Genomic DNA, 21,140 nt, shown 5'->3' on the forward strand with positions numbered 1-21,140 from the left:
AGCGTCGGGATGGAGGTGAAGGAAAAGAGCGTGTGTCAAACGTTTCATGTTTGACCTTTACGATGCCCCCAGGTGACGATGCCCCCCAGATGACCGGTGCATCCCCAGGTATCAGAAAAGGGGCAGGAATAATGAGAAGACAAAAATAAAAAAAATGTTTTGACGTAAACACATTTAAAGAAAGTTGAATGGTTTGTAAAAAAAAAATAAATAAATAAATAAAATTACATTAATAAAATGTAAATTAAATAAATAAATAAATCTGTCGTTTTAATACATTCTCGTTTCTATAGTAACGTTTTCAATATAGATATGAGGTTTTTTTTTAAATTTATTTTAACATTAAAGAAGGAGACTCCAGTGTCAGTATTTTGTAGCTACGGTGAAGTTATTTGCGGTTTCTGTGTAACATGACATTTTTAACAAAAAAAAAATAGCGAGGAAGCGACTTTGAATCTCTTTAGTGCTTTTTCTCTCCCACAAAGAACAAAACCGCTTTGTTATAACTTTGGGAAAACTTTTTAAACAACTCCGACACTGGAGACTCCTTCCATGAACACGACTTGAACTGTCTCCTGATTGAAAACCAATCGGAAACTGGAAATCAATGTGGTATTTAAAATGGAAACACTGTGGTATTTAAAATCTGCACATGCGTGTGTGTGTGTGTGTGTAGTGGATTTGTTTTTATTTCAGAAGATGCCGTTTCTGGCTGTAGGATGATGGGCTTGTTCCAGAAGGATTCACTCGGTTAGTTTCACCTCCACGTCTTTGTGCGTACGTTAACTAAACACTGTCTGATACAAAACTGATACACACTGATACAAAACAGAGTAGAAACGTGTGGATCTGTCTGAGCGTGACCGTTAACCCCGAGAGCTCTCGGAAAAAGAAACATTAAGTAAGTCATAAACATGACCTTATAAACCCGACCTCATGGTGTGGTTCAGCGGCTGAGGCTTTACACACCTGTGCGTAAAAGATTACGAGGATGTGGAAAAAAGCACACTGAGGGCTAAGAGGTTTCATAGTAAGTAAATAAATAAATAAATAAGAGATCTGAAGGGAATGTTTTAGTTGCAAAGTGTGTGAATGTTCTTGTAGATCTTTTCTCAGTCCCTGCAGAATTTCCAGGGTTTCTTTTAGTTTATTTTTGTGTGACTTGCAGCAAGAAAATGCTCGATTCAACCCACTGACTGCTTCTATTTATATCTTCATTCATCATCTTATCTCCCTTTGAGCTGTTATGCTTTATTTAGATGATTAAAAGACAACAACAACAACAAACCACCAGATTATGATAATTACATACACTATATTGCCAAAAGTTTTGGGACACCCCTCCAAATGATTAAGATCAGGTGATGTTTTTCAGGGGTTGGGCTCGGTCCTTTAGTTCCAGTGAAAGGAACTCTTAATGCTTCAGCTTCATACCAAGATATTTTGGAAATATCTTTGTGGGAACAGTTTGGGGATGACCCCTTCCTGTTCCAACATGACTGCACACCAGTGCACAAAGCACAAAGGTCCATAAAGACATGGATGAGTGAGTTTGGTGTGGAGGAACTTGACTGACCTGCACAGAGTCTTGACCTCAACCCCATAGAACACCTTTGGGATGAATTAGAGTGGACACTGTGGGCCAGACCTTCTCATCCAACATCAGTGCCTGACCTCACAAATGCGCTTCTAGAGGAACGGTCAAAAATTCCCATAAACACACTCCTAAACCTTGTGGAAAGCCTTCCCAGAAGAGTTGAAGCTGTTATAGCTGCATATCACATTCATATTACATTCATGTGCATGTAAAGGCAGACGTCTCAGTTTTAGTCTGGCTCGCAGTCTCCACTTTAATTCATCCCAAAGGTATTCTATGGGGTTGCAGGCCAGTCAAGTTCCTCCACATCAAACTCACTCATCCATGTCTTTATGGAACTTGCTTTGTGCACTGGTGTGCAGTCATATGTGTGTGTGTGTATATATATATATATATATATATATATATATATATATATATATATATATGTATATGTATGTATGTATGTGTATGTGTATGTGTGTGTGTGTGTGTGTGCTATTTTTTATTTTGGGTGATTTGTGTAGTTGGGTACTTTTCATCTGATGTCTGATGAATACTAAAAGGATAAAAAAAAAACACGTGCGTAGATTTTAGCTCTCTCTCTCTCTCTCTCTCTCTCTCTCTCTCTCTCTGTGTGTGTGTGTGTGTGTGTGTGTGTGTGTGTGTGTGTGTGTGTGTTTGGCGCCATCTGCTGGCCAGAGAGAGGTATTGCTCTTCGCCTTACTATGAATTTTTGCTCATATTTTATGTAGTTTTATAAACATAACAACAAAATTTCTTCTTCTTCTTCTTCTTCTTCTTCTTCTTCTTCTTCTTCTTCTTCTTCTTCTTCTTCTTATTATTATTATTATTATTTAAAGGGACCCTGTTTTGATTCGATAGGGACATTTCCATAAATCATTATGGAGTTTTATCTGCACACTTTATTTAAAAACTTGAGAGAGAAAGAGAAAGAGAGAGAGAGAGAGAGAGAGAGAGAGAATATAAGGAGAGTTTTTTTTCCATTTATATAATTTATTTCCTTTTTTTCATACTTCTGTATCACTATGAATGTAAAGATGAGGAAACAAATACACACTGTGTGTAACGCTGAGTTGCAAATAATGTATGTATTTGTGTTTTGTGTTTGAAGTAATTTTTATTATTAATTAAAAAGAAATCAACAACAACAGTAGGTGAAGGGGGGAGTCTTTGATGTGAATTATGTAAAATACAGAAAAACTATAATCGGGAACATTTTAAAATAAATAAAATATAAACGGGATAAATAACGAAATAATTTATCACGCAAACACTAATAATTAAATAAATAAATAAATTTTAAAAAATACATATTTATTTTAAAATATGTATTTAAAAAATATTGTGTATGTCATCTGTAGTGAAAGTCGATTTGAGAAAAAGAAATTCGAAGCAAAAAAATATCTTTTTCTGTATAAATAACAACACGTCCGAGGCTGAGAAATGCAGGTAAGTTGTCATCAATTCTGTCATCAGATATAAATATTTTTCTTTCCTTTTTTTTGCCTCTCGTTTGTGAATTTAATTTAAAAATAAAATAAAATAATAAAAAATAAAAATAGAAACTCTTGTTACAGAAATCTGACACTGGAAATGCTTTCCTTAAATTAAAAAAAAAGAAAATAAATAAAACATTTAAATAATCTAATTTTAAAATATAAATAAACTATTTAAATTTTTTTTTATAATAATAAAATAATGATTTATTTAATTGATGCGGTGATGTAAAAGATTTTGTACAAAAATATAAAGGTATAAATTAGTTTTAAAAAAGTTTTGTCAATTTTCACTTGAGACAGTGTTAGGAAATAATTTAATAAAAATGATTTCTGTAAGTCATCAACTGTTTTTTTTATTCACCTCTAAGTGTAGACACTTTAACTTGAGATCCAGACTTTAATGTAAATCCAGTTTTCTGTCTCTTTTTCCACTCTTGGAGACACAGTGAGTGAAATATAAACAGTTCTTGGTAGAGAATCTGGACTTTTGGACCCGACTGTGCTGCTGCTGCGTTTTAACTGATTTAAAAAAAAAAAAAAAATCCTGGAGATGTTTTATTTATTTCGTCGTAACGTTTTAAACTGTATGTTCATCTGAAGATAATGGCACTAAAGGCTTTGTGTGAAATAAACAGATTAGCTTTAACAATACATTTCCGTTTATAATGGTAATGACAAGACTTCACTTTGGACTAAATAATTCCTACTTAATGAAGGGCTGTGAGCTTAATTTGAAACTCTGAACATGGTTAAAGATTATAATTTAGTTTCTAGAGATGATGCTCTGGCGCTCAGGTTCACTATCAGGCAGCTAAAATGGTGGCATGGATATCAGAGGGAACATAATAATAATAATAATAATAATAATAATAATGATAGATATAAAAAAAATCCAGTTCTTTGATGAATCAAATAGTTTGTAATTGTTTTCTTTTTCTTCTTTGAATTATTAGTTATTTATAGAGATTCTTGTTGGTTATTTATTTAATTAATTTTTTAAATTTATTTTTATTTTCTTGCATTTTCTCTCTCTCTCTCTCTCTTTCTCTCTCTCTCTCTCTCTCTCTTTAAAATCTAGTTCTTTGAATCAAATAGTTTGTTTTTGTTTTGTTTTTTCTCGTCTGGATTGTTATTAGTAATTTATAAATAGATTCTTGAGTTGGTTTCTTGAGTTCATTTATTTATTTATTTATTTATTTATTTATTAATTAATTATTAATTATTATTATTTAATTAATGTTTATTTATTTTATTGCATTTTTTTTTTCATTTAAAAAAAAAAAATCCAGTTCTTTGATCCAGTTCTTCTCTGGATTATTGTCTTGTTATTCGTTATATTTAAAGAGATTCTTGAAGGTTATTTATTACTTTTATATTTTTTTCTCTCTTTTTGTTAAATCCAGTTCTTTGATGAATCAAATGATTTATAATTGCGTTACAAAATTTCTTTTTCTTCTCTAGACTGTTATTAGTTATATTTAAAGAGATTCTTGTTGGTTATTTTTTAATTTTTTTATTAAAATTTTGTTGCATTTTTTCGAGTGTTTCTTTTTTTTTGAGGCATAGTTTTTAAAGAAATAAATTTCACCTAGGTATTAATATCGGCTGCTTCTCAAGATGTCAGTGCACCGGAACAGGTAACAGCGGTGTGGTTTTATCTCAGTCTTGGTTTTAAATCCTGATAAAGAAATCTTCACTCATGTTTTGTATTTGTACAATTTTCATCAGCAATATGAATGTATTTATTCCAGCTGGCTAGTCCATGAGGTTAGAGTTTGTGGGGAAATAATTACAAAGATGCAACAATAACTGAACAAGTTTATTTGTTTGATTTTATGGAAACAAAAAATCAGGAACAATGAATCTATATAAAAAAAAAACAAAAAACAAATCACGCAGAAGAGTCTGAGATTCAGCTGCTTTCCAGACATCACGCTTTTCACGCTCGTCCACTGGAGGTCAGTAGAAATAAAGGCTAAAGTTTCAACACGTTTTACAACCAGTGTTCTAGTAACTAACGTACAGCAGATACTCGGATCAGATTTCAAATCAAAAAATGAACTAAAATATTTAATCGTTGATGTTTGTTTCCAATCGGTTCTCAATCCTGGCTTCACCTTCACCTGAACCTTCAGCTCAGTTTGATTCTCGGTATATTTACACCAGAATCTTCCTCGTTTTTATGTTTCTATGTTATAAACTTTTTTGAGACGGGGTCCGTTTTTAGCTTAGTAAATGGATTTTGCATCGAACGTTTAATATTGTTAATAAAATATACTACAGGTTCATCAAATCTAACATTTACAAATTTAAATTCTTTTTATTTAATACAAGAAGTGCTTGACTTGAGGAGAATATGTTCAGCTGAACATAATGAGCTCCACAAAGTTTTTCTTCCATCGATTATTTTCTTGTTCGTCACAGTCAACAGGGAAGACAATTTCTTTGGGTACGTTTCATTTAGATTGTTAACACTTAGTTTCCAAGCTGTTGTTCATGCCAGTGTGCCAGTCTGTGTGGTGATGATGTCTGGAAAGCTGAGCTGTGAGGCAGGATTTGCTACGTACCCACTGAAGTCTAAAGGAATCGTGAGTCGCTACGCTAACAGAAAGTGCACTTTGGTATTTACATCACAGTCTGATGGACAAAAAGTAATGTGCAAATGCAAACTCTTCGAAATCAAAACAATGCCAACAATATTGCAGATTAACTCTATATACCTACATCTATATAGGTACCCTATGAAAGAGTTTACAATTTTACATTTTACAAAGAACAACGACAATCACTTCATATTAGTCAGCATTGCCTAGACGTATTTCCTGTAGTGTCTGAGGTAAAAGGTCAAAGTTCAGTTCCTGCTAATTTATGATGATGATTGAGGCTCAAACATGTAAGAAATAGAAAAGACAAAAATTGTCATCCAAAAAAAAAAAAAAAAAAAAGCTACAACACATCAAAAGTTAGGATATGCATATCTGTAAGAAAATCATAAAACAAAAAATAAAATAAAAATAAACTGAGTGTCAGGAACAGCTGGACAGTTCCCTGCCAGGCCCAGAGAGGGCGCTGGCAGGTGAACCTTGGATGCCTGCTTCTTTGTGTGTCTTTTGTTACGCCCTTCCTATTGTTCCTATCCTGAATGTGTCACCTGTATCCCATTAGCCCTAATGTTTACCCCTATAAATAGGGATCCTTGTGTTTGTGTCCTTGTCCATGATTGTTATCTGTACCGTGGTTTCTATTGGGGTTTTGTTTGCTAAGTTCCATGTCCAAGCTAAGGTCTAGGTTTTGTTTTGTTTTGTTTTGTTTAGTTAACCACGCCATGTCTAGTGTTACGTTTGTTTCCCTATGTCGCGTCTTAAATATAATAAAAGCAGTGCTTCGCTGAATCCTGCGCATGGGTCTCATTACACCGTGTGCTGGCGTGCGCACACACACCACGGGCGTCTGGGGTCGAGCCCCGCATAGGGCGGTGGTCCCAGACGTTACACTGAGACTCGAATAAAATGCAAGCTAGTTTAAGATTTTAACACGGTAGTAAATTATAATCCCAGTGATGAGCACTCAAATATTTCAAAGATGTGAAAATGCCAAATATAAAAAAAACATTGAGAAAACATTTAATGAGTGTTTTTTAATTTCTCATCAGTTTGACCTGCATCATTTTGACCAGATGTTTAACGATCACTTTAGCCTATTTTACCGAATTTTAGCTTCTAATTTCTAAATCTGTCGGATTTATCCTAGGGGAGGGCATGGGTGTCCAATCTTATCCAGAAAGGGCCGGTGTGGGTGCAGGTTTTCATTCCAACTAAGCAGAAACTGCACCTGATTCCAACTGGCTAATCAACTGATCTTGGCTTTCAGTAGACTCATGTGTAGCTTCTGCTCAGTTAGACTGAAAACCTGCACCCACACCGGCCCTTTGCGGATAAGACTGGACATCCCTGTCCTAGGTTTCTGAGTATGAAGTGTCATGAATGAGTCATTTTAGAAATTCATGTTCATGGCTCATCATGGAAGTGACTGGGTGAAATTGTATTGGTGATCACATCGTGAAATAAGTTATGGAGATGAAATGATGTCTAGCTAAAATGGCTTCTACACACTTAATAAATTCTCACCGTTTATTTGGACTTTTCACTTTTGTTACAGACCACATCATCTCTCGCTATAACTAGTTCATTAGAATATTAGTTTATAATCCTAATCCTGTCTGCTAACATTCAGTGGATTATGATGTTAAATATTATGTTAAAGTAACATTTGCAATTAAGACACAAAAAAATAATAATGTTGAGATGGTAAGCTAAGTGAAAGTAACGTTTTTACGATTTTTTAAGGCCAACACAAAACAGACCCGGAAAAGCCGTGTGTTCAACCTCCAGCCGGTCGCCTCGGTCCAGTCGCTGCTCACTGGGATTAAAGCATCTGCACCATGAGATTTAAGATCAAGATTTAAGGGCACACATTGGTCTCGGCCGTACGATCCTTTCGTAACGAAGTTAGCCGTTCTTCATCTTTAGAATGCAGCAGAAACTGATTGCATCACAGCCAACAGCACAGGAAGTTAAATAAATACAGTAGTTTGCAGAAAGGTCATTCTAGTCCCTGAGATACCTGGATTTCTATCTGGATTATTCCATCGCCTCCAACCAAAAGGCTAACGGTGAGGTTTGAGCTTCTATCCCAGATGCTAGTGTTTAATAAAAGTCCTCGCTAGAGTTCATTTTGAGAAGTTTCAGATTTTGCACAGGGTTAGCGCACTTGGCTAATTTGTGGTTAGCAGCAGTTCTGCCGGTAGCCATGTTCACCAACAAGCCAAGCGACCAACGCTATGCAAAGATAAAATTTTGGTTCATTTTCAGAGCGGTGTTGTGACTAATCCTCTCAAATCTCTGCTGGTTTGTGATTTTTATCCGGAACGTTCCAGACAGTTTCTCAGAACCACATTAGCTCAGTTCTCTAACCAAAAATCAAAAAAGGGTAGAAATCTGAAGCTAGTTAGCAATACCAGTCCTGAGGTAATATTTCTCTGGAATGTTCAAGGGTTAGTTAGAGAGCTGGAGTAGCTTTATAAACTCTACAGGTCTGATAGATTTGGGTTAATTTATTGATGCATTTGAGGCAAGATTTCAGCCAGGTTAAAGGATTTTGTTGCTTCTCTCTGAGGGTGTTGGGGAAAAAAATCAAATAGCAATGTAGCTTCTTGGTTTTGTCACCTAGTCAGTAGCTAACAAAGCTTTTTACATTTAAATACATACACAGTTTTAATTATTTGATGTTTAAACAATCAGACTGAAAATAAAAAAAAAAACAATTAATGCCGGATTTTATTTTTTGTGTTTTGAATATTTTGGATTTTCTTCCCAACCAAAATGTTTTGTTGCAGCTTGTTAATTCAGAGGTGTAACGTGTGTAGTAGAAATGGCTTCTAGTATAACGATACATCACGCTCCCCAATTAGCGGTTAGCGCAAATGTTAATGGAACTAAATGAACAATTCAATTGCAGTGCGTTTGGGGGGAAAAAACACAGTCCCTCAGCCATAAAGACTGAATTTGACTGGATTCTTTGTTTCTAGCCTTTAGCATGTTTGGTTCTGGTTAAAGCTCAGTTTAGTTAGAGAAGCAGACCTGAAGGTTTTTAGAAGGGCGTGCTCGCCAGGAGTCTCGGTTCCTCATCTCTACACCCGTCCGCAAAGTCCACGGCCACTTCTCCAGTTCTGCAGGAGTCCTTCACTTTATGGAGATCGGTGTGGTTCTGTGTCGTCTGGTCAGCAGGACAGCAGGACTGCTTCAGACAGTCGTAGGAGACACACGGCGCTCCACAGTGTTCATTCTCCATGTCCTCGTTGATGAACTCGGTCTGCAGTGTGACGCTGTGGACCCCCAGGCGATGTAACATCTCTCTGATCTTACCGTGGAGACGTCGGATTTCTCCTTTCGAGCTTTCCAGGTCTGAGGACAGTTTGACGTGCATGGAGGCCACGTTCCTGTCTTTGGCCAGCTCCCATATGTGCAGTTCATGAACGCCGAGGACTCCGGGCAGCCGGCAGACATCCTCCACTGTGAAGGACATGGGGAAGAGGTGCATGAGTCCAGACAGTACAGTAACGAAACAAGACACAGCAACCTGAACTGGCGCTTTCTACTCACAGATTGAGGAGACGTCTAGATCAGGTGGACTCATCTGCAGCAGAATTCTGGTGGTCTCTTTGACTAGAGGAACAGCTGAGGACACGATGATGGCCACCATGACCAGCGTCAGGCTCGGGTCCACGTAGCACTGCCAATTACAGGGCGCGTCAGGTGGCAGGGGCCGCACGTAAAACAGCACCGCGGCTACCACCACCACCACCGAGCCCAGAGCATCGTTCAGCACATGGAGCAAAACTCCTACAGGTGAAGAGAGACGATAAGATAACGAAAGACCTGCAGCATGACCAGAAGCATTTAGAACAGGATTTTAGTTTTTTATTTTTTCCTCTTTTTCCCTTAACCTTTATTTAGCATTGGACGCTTCACGTTCCGAGAGAGTCTCTGACATCTGAACTTCTGGTGACATTCAGGAACAGTTAGTGAGCCCACTTTCATTCCTGTCGTTTTTTATTCCTTACTCTTTATTTTTATATTTTGTCTGTTTTTTCTTTCTTTCATCTTTTCTTGTTATCCTTTTCTTTCTATCATCCTTTCTTTTTCCTTTCCTGTCTTTGCTCTCCTTTCTGTTAGTTCATTTCTTGCTCACTTCTTGCTCCTTGCTCATCCTTTCTTTTTCCTCATTGGTTCTTTTTCATACTGTCCGCTCATTCCGCATCTTTCCTTTCTCTTTTTTGTTCATTCTTTTTACTTTTTCTCTTCTTTCTTTTTGCTCTTTCTCAACTGCTTGTCCATTTATATTTTTTATTCTTTAATCAATTTTTTTTCATTTACCCCCCTCAACCCTTTCATTTTACTTTCTTTCTTTCTTTCTTTCTTTCTTTCTTTCTTTCTTTCTTTCTGTCTTTCTTTCTTTCTTTCTTTCTTTCTGTCTGCTAATTGTAAAGCTTTTCTACACAGTGACATGAAATATCAAGCGCACAGGCCGTGATCTTGAATTAGGACCAGTGTAAGACGGGAGCCTATCGGCAGTACGGCTCTGAGATGGACACACGGCAGACAGGAAGACGTGAAGCTCTCGTACCTCTTATGTTGAGTGGAGGTCCGTCACTCTGCTTCTTATCCTGGTGTTGTGAAGCAGCCGAGTCGGAGCCTGTGGATGGACAGAACACGAGTGCTGAGCGCACTTGCTGCTATCGCGCAGGACTTTTACACACCATTAACATGGAGCTGAGGGAGGAGGACATGTGCATGGACACGTTGACAAGGTTATTTTCAACATGCATTCGTTCACACTCACAAACATCATCGCTTCCATCTTTCATCTCGCACTTTAATTCAGTAGTTGTGTTTATTAGTCGCTTCAAATTAGAAACGTTCAAGATTCAAAAGTTTTCTTTCTCACACCTTGACACTTGAGATGCTTTTATTTACGTGTAAAGTTGATTTCTCTGAGGGTTTTTGCCCTTTTAACCCTCAACTGACAGAACCAGTTAGTTCAGGTGAACTGGGCAAATACTTTCGGCCCAGAGGCCATGTGAAAACGCTGCAACTGCATAGCGAGCATAACATGTAGACAAGAAGTCAGGAGAAACCTCTCTGCCCCTGCATGTTCTTACTGCTCTCACACAACTACAGGCTCAACGTTTCACTGAATCACGAGAATATCTCGATCCTGTACACCTGCTTTGTGTTCTTTGGCACTGCTACTGGTTTGGTGCTTCTTGTTTGGAGGAAGGCTGAAAATCTATTTAGCTAAAGTTTAGTAGAAACGGGGCTGGATGTGGGTTTACTCTTAACACCTTCTTTCTTTCTTTTTAACCGGTTGATCAGTGACAGAAGTCAACAGTGTCCCAAATGACCAACTGAACACCATGCACTTTGTACTCGAACAGCTAGTGTATGACATTTCTAGGATGTCTGCTAGTTTTGGGGGCCATCTTGAATTTTCTTATTTTATTTTTTTTGCCATATCCAGCATTGCCCAGTTCCCCTTGGCCTGACTTGTAGCCCTGTGCCTTTTGTGTAATATAAGCAACCTACAGTATTGTCTTATTGCTGACTTGTCCATTATTGTTGTAGCCTAAAACACAGCCTACTCATGTGATCTGGGCCGCAGCAAGTCTCACTTCAAAGGCCACCTGATGAGTCTGTTGGAGCTGCATGAGTTTGTACATCATACCTTTTATTAGGCAAACAGACTGCTATAACCCAAATATTTGTTTTCACAGCTCTTGGATATACTCTCATATCCCGCCTACATCATCCAGAGAGTAAATACAAAATAGACTTTCCAGACACGTCTCCACAGTTTTCTCCTCATTCTCCTTATCCCTGTGCAAAAATTTCTTGAATCCCGCTCTACGAATAAACCACCTGGAGTTGTGCTGTTGCTGGAAAACGATCAGGGCATCACCCATGTACTGAGGTGGGTTACATTCCTAAAACAGCACCAGCACCATCCCAAAGTGTGTTGTTCCTTTTATAATATAGCAATGTTCTTTTTTTAAATAAATTTTTTGTCCATTTATAATTACAAACAGTGTTGCACTAATATAGTTTGTATTACTTGCAGTGTAGTAGCTATAACTAGTTAATTAACTTATTCTTAAGAATTTAAGGTAAAAAAATAAATAGTCCTAATTGCTTTCTCATTAGCTCTACAGTGCTGAAACTGGAGACTCCTTCCATGAATTTTAAACTTTTGGCTCTTTGGAGAAGTTTACTGTTTTTAATCCATTCACGTGGAGTGTCCGCTGTGCAAGTCTCTAGGTGGTTACTACAGAAGCGATAAAATATCGGAACAAGCGCTTTGCCCGAACTAGAACAATGTCAGAGCGGCATTTCTGGAAAAATAATCCCCAACATCTGACCAATCAGAATTGAGAGAGTTAAAAAGTGACCACATTGTAGTGATGTGATCATGCAGGGTTATCTACAGCTGATGTCACTAGACATTAAAATGACCTAATGCTAGCTTGCTAAGCAATTTAATTTCACTGTTCACTCATAATGCTGATATGCAGGCTGAGAAAGATCACCTTACTGACATTCTGTCCACCTGATGGGGCATAACGGTACAACACACCTCCACAGCACACAACACCTGCTGAGTGGTTAAGCCTAAGCTAGCGTTGCTCATTAGTTACTGTATCCTGACCTCTGTGCGAGTCAGATGAGAGTGAAACCTCTCCTTATACAGTTGGCTGATCTATACAGTCATAACGTTATGTAATGTGGGTTATTGCTTTATCTCTCACACAAACCCCGTGACTGTTCCCCTGTTTAGCGCTGTTCCCTAGGTGACTAATTAGAGATGGTAGACTAAAGCTTAATTAATTACAAAGCTTTAAAGTGGAGCCCAAAACGCTGACTCACTCTGACAAAGCAGAATTTCCCTGTAATAAAAGTTCCATAAAAGCTCCAGCTTCTTTTTTTTTATTTTTTTTATCTCCTGTCAGCGTGTGTGGTTTAGTTACACTGGATCTTTTAAAGTCCTAATTTCCTCTTTTAAACTAATTTCCTCTTGTTATTCTAGGTGCATATTGACCCAACATGCTACATCTTTATTGAACATGTCCTGCAAATTACTACGTTTTGATCGGATCATTTGTGCTATCTTCACCACCCAACCCTGCCCCCAGTCCCCACCCCCTAAAGTGAACTACACCTGTGACATCACAACTCTCATCTTAATTTTGACCTTTTTGGCTTTTCAAACGTCACTACTGTTTGGAGAATGAGGCCATGTTTGCCCTTTTTTCTCCTTCCCCACCATAAAGCTACTCATTCCTGACTGCAAGTTGTGCTTATTTATTGAAAATAAAATTGCACAAGACGGGTTTGTTTGTTTTTTCCCCTCAGAGTTAAACACTCTCTAAATGATTAAGTTTTGCAAATCGTTCGATTTTTTCAGCGAGCTACTACTTTGAATGATTAGTGCAAGTTGTGCACGTGACCAGAGTTGGAATTTTGTTTTCCTTTTTCATAACCTTTTTCATAATTAGCTTTCAGTAATGTTAAGTGTGAAGTGGAGAATACTGCAGCACGAAACGGAGCACCTGCTTCGCCGTTCATGACTATTTTCCCGTCGCTGTCGGTCGATTTGTCTCGGCTCTTGTCCTTCTTCCCACATAGCCACCGCCAGTCCTGGAACACGAGCAGCCCGACGATGTTGACCCCGAGCCCGAGAGAGCCGACGATCAGCACGATGAAAGGCTCGTCCACAGCCTCGGGCCGCGCCAGCCTCTTGAGCGCCTCGGCGGACACGGAGAAGCAGAGCGCCGCCAGGAAAGCCGCGTTGGCCAGCGCGCCCACCACCTCAGCCCGGGCCAGGCCGAACGTGCAGCGGGGAGAAGCGGGCCGGCGCGCAAGTCTCCCCGCAGCCAGCCCCACGCACAGAGACAGGATGTCCGACAGCATGTTGAACGAGTCCGAGACCAGCGCCAACGAGTTCCCCAAATAACCAGCCACGATCTCGGCCACGAAAAAGATCGCCGTGATCACGAGCATGAAAATCAGGCGGCATGTCTGTCCGCTGTAGCGCCCCATGTCGAAGTGCAGAACGGAACGCGGAGCTCAATGAGGAAAAGCGGGATGTGCGGCTCCCGTTAAACCCGCACCGGCACCGCCTTGCGCCGGCGCGCGCACTTCCCGCTCCTCCTCCTCCTCCTTCTCCCACTGTTCTCAATTGCAGCACCCAAGAAGGGCGGTGCCGTCTCCATGGCAACCGTCCTTATTACAAGTTTTAAAGATTAATGTTGAGTATCATTGTTGTATAATAAAAAAAAGTGCTCTATAGAAGACCATGATGGAGCACGTGGTAACACAAAAAGTGCTTTATAATCTAGAAAATTAATTTTGTATAAACATGGAAAATGTTGCCTAGAAAAGTATCCTTTCGGGAATTTTATAGTAATTGCATACTCTTTTGACGATTAAAAAAATTGTATTATATTCTTTGTCTATTGTTCTGCCTGAAAAATCTTGTGTACTGGTGCGTGTAATTGTTTGTTTGTGTACAGGCAATGTTTTAGTGGAGGGTCAAGATTGTTTCCTGGGACTTGGGTATTAAAAACATCCTGGATGGGCTGGTGGTGCTGGTGGTTATGAACCTTGCTGTGTTATATATTGGGATTAACATAATAATAATAATAATAATAATAATAATAATAATAATAATAATAATACAGTAGCACTTTGTGTAGTATTGCAAAATACTTCTAGTACAACTTTATTTCCCCCCTTCATTTGTTGATCTTCAGTAAGCGTAGTCAGTAATAAATATTGTAATTATGTTGTATTATTGTGCTGTAAATGAATTGTTCATAAAGATGTCAGGTTGAAAAATATTATCTTGTACTTTCTTTTATTTCCAGGAGAACCTCGCTGTGAGGTGGGAAAACACCCACATGGATTTTTAAATTATAATAATGTCAGTAGTAAATGATTTAAATAAGCAATCATGCATTATATTATCATTGGAATAGTATTGTTAGTTGTTCTGCTGCCGAATAATCTTCATTTATTCACAGCTTTATCACCTCAAGGTCGTCGGTTGTACCTGGAGGAGCCACGGGTCATTCTGGGACGTTTCTGTAGGTGTACAGTAGCAAGTGCTTGCTCAGCATCTGGGCAGAGTCACCTGTGAGCAAAGGTTAACATGGTTCGATTTGTCGTGCTGTAGCTTTCGAAAGGACACCTGATTTAAGGGTTAAGGGGAAAAAAAACAGTGATAATGAGTACAGTTTTCTCAGAAGTCAAATTGGACTTTTGCAGGATTAAACCCTCCACCTCAATAGACAAAGTAATGGTTGTGTATAATCTAATATATTTTTTTATTAATATCTAATCATGTATAAAACAATTTCATCTGTTCACGCATCATAAACTAGACTCTTCAGTTAATCCTGTGTGTCACTTTTTTTTGCGATTCAGCTGATTTCTATCATTTACTTTTCCCTAAACTTTTGCAAGCCTGTAAGACCAGTCGAGCTTGTCATGTAGCTATTTTTTTTTTGTCTCCTGGTCACCTTTCTTGTACCCCCCTCCCCACAGGTTCTGGATGGAAAACGCCAGTCGTCATGTCTGTGTACTCTGAGTAAAAAAAAAAAAAAGTCTTAATAGGTTAATAGGCCTGTGGAGTTTTTGTGTAACAGCCCTGCAGTGATGGTGTTTCTATCTCTAATGTGAACAGTAGGTCAGTATTAATTAATGCGCTCTTTCTAACGTGTGTTTTAATTTAAGACTAATAATAAACTGATTTTAAAAACTGTTTAAGTGAAACGAACAATTGTTGATGTGGCAATCTTTTTGTTAGGAGATATTTAACGTGTATATATATGAAAAGAGTAGAAGTCTGAGAGAGAGAGAGAGAGAGAGAGAGAGTGGGAGGGAGCAATTCAACAGCGTAAGGGGGGGGTGGGGGAATCAAGTATGGATGTCACATGTAACCCTAAAATTTTAGTGAGTGATATTTTTGTTCTTTAATAAATGAAGCATTGTAATTGTTGGCAATTTGCTGTGGAATAAGAGAAGCAACAAACTCCAGACCATGTTGAACAAAATAACGCACAACTTCTCATTTAAAAGTGCGGATCTTGTAGCTTGTACACAGTGTAGCTCTGGTCCGAAACCACAGAATCGAGTGCATCGTGTGAATCTTTCACCAAGCCTTCGTTTGAGGAACGTGCCGTACGCTCATGAGGTTGTAGGTCACTGAGGCTGATAAACTGTTAGCACTTATTAACTTGAATCCTCGACTCTCACAAGCACGCTTGGAGTAAAATGAAGTGTGTGTGTGTGTACATGTGTGTATTAGCTACAGAATAACTGTCTTGGGGTTTTATCTGACTTCAGCCTTTGTCACAGAGAGAGATTTAATCATAAACCTGGTTTTAAAGGAACACAATCGCACAATCGTTTTTCTCCCTCACTACATGATCAGAGGTCATGTTCTGATGTCACAGCAGTAAGGAAGAAGAGCATCAGAAATCTGACCCAAAACTAAACTCGAGTGAAATTTGTATCTGAATGCCATGAGCTTGTGTGTGTTTTTCTTTTGAGGGTGCAGGAGTGTAGCGCAGTGTGCAGGTGTGTGCTGTTAATGGGTTTTATTTCAAGGAAAATAAAGCTATAAACATTTATGGACCCTGGAGAGCCAATAAGGACAGGTGAGGGTTATGTGTATTGTAGTAATAATAATAATAATAATAATAATAATAATAAGCCATTATCATCATAAGTGTCCATTTGTAAGTTACTGCCTCTTGATGTAAATGTGTTTACTGGGCATTTAAACCACTAATAATTAAATAAAATTAAATAAATAAAAATAAATAATTCAATTACTATTAAATAAAAAAATAGGTAATGAAAGGGAAATAAGTGGAAACAAATAAGTTTTTTTTTAAATTGTGTTTATTCTGGTTTATAATTTAACTTTAAGGCATGTTCGACAACTTATTCTCTAAACTTAATATTGTTTTAAAATATAAAATTTATTATATTACATACACTCATATGGTATGATTTTTAAAATATTTAATAACATGTCATTTATAATTATGCTATATTATCTTATCTTAAACGTTAACTTTACTTTTCATTTATTTCTAACCTTGTAGAATGTTTTTGATCTTGAAGTTGTTGTGAAGATAATAGTTTGAAATTACAGAATGGTTTGTTCTGAAACACTGTGTCAGAATGAGAAGTAAAACTGCGGGCCTTGAGGAAAATCCGGCTCATGGAGCAACACGGGGAAGTCCTTCCTTCCTGTAAAGCATGTGATCAAAACCAGAAGACTGCTAGTGAGTCACTTAAATCTAATGATGGATGCGTTAAGCGGAATTAAACTATCAGTAATATTGTATTAGAGTAGAATTTGCGTGTGTAGAACGTGTAGGTTTACGTGTGTGGAGAGCCGAGTACGAGGTCTAAGGTTTTATTATTACAGGATGCTCCGTGTAGAAGGTCGAGGCCATTATTTATTCATAGGCTTTGTTTGTCTTAAAATAGGTCCACGTACACAGCACTGCCAGAGAGAAATGACTAAGGTGAATTTCGGCTCTAATTTGATGCAATTTACATAACTACAGTAAGTTATATAAGAATTCAGTCCAGTCTAAACATTTTGTTGGACCCTACTGCATGCAATTCATATGTATTTACTTTCAGGATTCATTCCCAGTTTGTTTTCTTGATTTGATTTGGGCCTGGGGAAAAAAAGTTTCCAGAGATGGTTATGGATTTTCTGTTAAGGTTGATCTTATAAATGCTGTGATTCCACCACCACCATGTTTCATAGATCAGGGATATTAGCGTCTTTGTCAACACTTTGTTTCATTTACATTGATCCACTTTATCTGTGTTTGGAAGACTTCCCCCAATAACTCTTTGGGATTTGTACATGAGGTCTGGGTTTTCAGTGTTCAAGCTTTTGCAAGAGGAACGTTTTTTCTGAGCTTTCAGGGTTTAGTTGGAAAAATTGGCATGATTTCACTGCACAGTTCCTTTTTTTTTGTCTCGTTCAATCAAAGATGCTGGCTTTATTTTTTGTCCATCAGGTGTTTCTTAAAGGGCGGAAAACCCTCTTGATGTGCTGACATATTTTTTGTGGTAAGCTTGGACAAATCTTGTGTTGCCTCTTGGAGACTGTTGGTTTGTTTTCTTCCTGTATGGAAAAATTGATCATCGACTATTTTGGTCTTCTGTGGTTGGTGCAGAGTCTTCTCCTTCAGAGTCCACTTTTCATTGACCATTTTATTCTAAAGCTTAAGGAACACTTGTTTATCTGGTTTCCTTCAAGTGCTTCATATGAAACATGCTCTATGGTCGGTTCCTTACTTGGTTTTCCCAGTAAAAATAAATGGTTCTTCAAGCATTTTCAAGCATCTCTGAAAGAAACCATGAAGATCCAAATAATTTTCACAACAATGAGCATGCGTTGACCTGTGCTCCCTACCTTGATCCTCCATCCTGGGCCAGCCCTAATGGTGACACAGTGGCGTCACGTTTCCATTGCACCAGCCAGCAGGCAGACGATCGCAGGTATTTCCTCTGCTGCCGTGGTAATCGCGTGAAATAAGGCAGAGCGATGATGCTTCTTGATATCAGTAGCACTTCTGGGAACGGCAGCCATGGAGATCTTGTGACCAAACTCTTCTGCTATTCTTCAGGGAGCAAAACATACAGCTGCCCTTGTTACAGCTGCGGCTGCATGATTGATCTTTTCCTCAGGATGAGGTCATGAAGTGGACGTCTACTGAATTCTGTATGGACCTTCTGTTTACACCATGAAATCAGCAGCATTTTAGACTGAACAGGTTACTGAGTATTTCTGGTTTCCTCAGAAAGCTTGGTGTTTTTATACCAACCATACTCTCATGGCCTTCTGCATTTCTGTCTCGTTTCAGATCCTAGAGTTTTGTTCCAAAGTTTCCACCATTTTATTGTGTAGCCTGGTATCTCTTTAAAGCCCAAGGGAAAATATAGAGCACAAAGAAAACGACTAGCTGAAGATGGATGTGATGCTCATAATGCATGCAAATCTAGACTAAAAGAAATTGTCCTAAACTTTTAGATTCTATATATACATATCTAGTCTAAATAATAATTAACATTTAAGTGCACAAGATAAAATGTAAAAATTGTTTTTTGTTGTTGTTGTTGTTTTAGGCTCAGGTTCCTAAATGTGAAAAATAAATGAAGGACGACAGGCACGACTGATCCTAAAGCACATTTCCAGGGATGTAACCCAGTCAGTTAACCACACATCACGTACTCCTCATACCTCACCGTGACTCAGCAGGTCACGTACAGCCTCCGAGTCTAATCCTCTAGAGGTTTGTGTCGTCTGGAAACCTGATCAGACGTGACCGTCTAAACCATACATGGAAAATGTTTTAATTAAACACCATTGGCATCCAAACTACATTTAGAACCAGTTCACTTATATATTCATGCCACTAACAGACAGCTGTATAGACCATAAATTGTGGTGTTGAAGGTTTATTATAAAGACTAACACTGATTTCTCTTCCTGTGATTCAGGTCCAGTTGGACACCTTGCAGTGAATCATGTGTCCTTGTTCTTGCTGAAGATCAAGCTCCTGAATGTTACCAGTACATCGAATCTTCACAATCCAGTGATGTGGATATTTGTTGAAACCTTTGTGTGGTTTTAGTTTCCATCATGTGGATTTTGTTGTTTGGTGTCTATTTGGAAATAAGCTTATGTTTTTTATCTTGTTCTACAGCCAAGTTGTAACCTTCTGACATCACTGAGGAAAAACGCAGAATTTTGTGTTTCTGTAATCATTTATTTGTTTTATACATCCATGTTTGGTGCATCACGGTGTTAACAGATCCATCTGCAGCTAATTCATAACCATCTGGCAGAGGTGAGCAGATTTTGGAAGAAGATTATCTGTGTCTCTTTTGATTCTATTAAATGTTTCTCTTATGTGGTGCTTTTGTTTTTTGTCTAATGTTTTTTTTTTTTTTTAATTTATGTATTGTAAAGTCATTAGCTGATTTGTACAGTACAGAAGCATCTGGGTCGTATTTATTAACTTCTCAGTGTTTACTAGTAGTCATAGATTTGATGATTGAGAGCATCCTAGATAGCCACCAGAGGGCGGTCTTGCATCAGAGGATCGCTCCAGCAGCGCACTCTTCTGAGAAATCACTTGTCTTATGTTATAAAGTTCAATCATGTGGGATGACTCAAGGGGACAGCTTTTACATCTGATTTACACAAATGATCACACAAGACATCATGTTCGCACGTGTCATTAGTTCTTTGAGTTCTGTGGTCATTTATGATGTGTGTAGAATATGGTGTGATGTGTGTTTCTTTGTAAAACCTTGTTGTAGTTAATGGTTTGTTTCAATTTGCCACCATAATCTCGGAGGTACCAGTCTTCCTCAGGAACATTTCTTAAAAGATTCTGTTTGATGTCTGGAGAAATCTTCATCAAACCCCATCCATGCCTGTAAGGTGGTATGTCCCATACTGCCTGAATCAGGTTCTGCCTCTCCGAGGTCACCCAACTAAAGCTTCCTCACCTCAAGTCATCCAGGCATCTTGCTGCCTCGTCGTCTCTTCTTCAAAACACTGGAATGGTTCCTTGCCAAGCTTGTTCTATGGTGACTACTCCAAACAGAACTCCATGACAGGGACTTTGCTTTATTTCGCCCTGTATTGCTCCAAAGACTTGTTTGAGGTTCAGTAACACAGCAGCTCCCCTGCACACAAAACCTTGATGATGATGATTGGAAACTCGTAATTGGGAACCAATAATTGGGAAACTGTGGCCACAGTATCTTTCTCAACCTTTAACTTTGCACCACAACAAAATGCTGAACCTTCTTTACTTACGCCTTTAGCTCCTCAAATTTTCTTGATTAAAGTCTGAACTGCTGTGAACAGGTTTTGCCTCTTCATTGTACCAGCTGTGACTGAAACAAACTTTCCCTTTTTTGCAGCAAGCTATTGCATTAGCAGGTTTGGCAGGTGCCCCCTCTTCTCCCATCAGACTCCTCAGGTCTCCCTGTCCTTGGAGAGAGACGAGTCTCTGTGAAAGTTTGTGTAATTGTGTATTGGTGGACGGTGAGACTTTTTTTCTTGAAGGCTCTGGTTCTGCTGACTTCAACATGTTTTCTCGACCTTGTATTGATTTTGTTGTGTGAAATTTTTTCTTGCTTATGTTTTGGTTTGTGTCTTGCTCTTGATTGTGTGTATTGTGTTTTTGTTGCGTGAAATGCTCTGTGTGATGAAAGGATGTGTAGTGATAACTGTGTTTGAGGAAATTATGTTGATTTGTTTTGTATGTGCTGCTTATTAGCTGGTGTTGTATTATGGATGCCTTATGTTTTAACCCCTCCTGAACCAAGGGGTTGTTCTCTTCCCCCTACCCCCTTTTCCCCTCCTTTACCTGG

General features: G+C 38.3%; 1 protein-coding gene across 2 annotated transcripts; it reads right to left on the reverse strand.

Annotated features, from left to right (window-relative positions):
- Window positions 1-4,900: 4,900 nt before the first annotated feature.
- On the reverse strand, window positions 4,901-13,829 carry slc30a10 (solute carrier family 30 member 10). Of its 2 annotated transcripts, XR_009204354.1 has the most exons (5): window positions 13,262-13,829; window positions 10,285-10,353; window positions 9,261-9,500; window positions 6,182-9,170; window positions 4,901-6,147 (listed from the first exon to the last, which is right to left on the reverse strand). XR_009204354.1 is itself a non-coding variant. In XM_058386581.1 (4 exons), the coding sequence occupies exons 1-4, from the start codon at window positions 13,749-13,751 to the stop codon at window positions 8,749-8,751; spliced, it is 1,221 nt and encodes a 406-aa protein (XP_058242564.1). In that variant the 5' UTR covers window positions 13,752-13,829; the 3' UTR covers window positions 4,901-8,748. The 2 variants fall into 2 exon arrangements, 1 of the variants encoding a protein (XP_058242564.1); XM_058386581.1 differs by having other exon boundaries at window positions 4,901-9,170.
- Between the last annotated feature and the right edge of the window lie 7,311 nt (window positions 13,830-21,140).

This window comes from Hemibagrus wyckioides, linkage group LG03, assembly GCF_019097595.1.
Source record: "Hemibagrus wyckioides isolate EC202008001 linkage group LG03, SWU_Hwy_1.0, whole genome shotgun sequence".
Classification (NCBI taxonomy): domain Eukaryota; kingdom Metazoa; phylum Chordata; class Actinopteri; order Siluriformes; family Bagridae; genus Hemibagrus; species Hemibagrus wyckioides.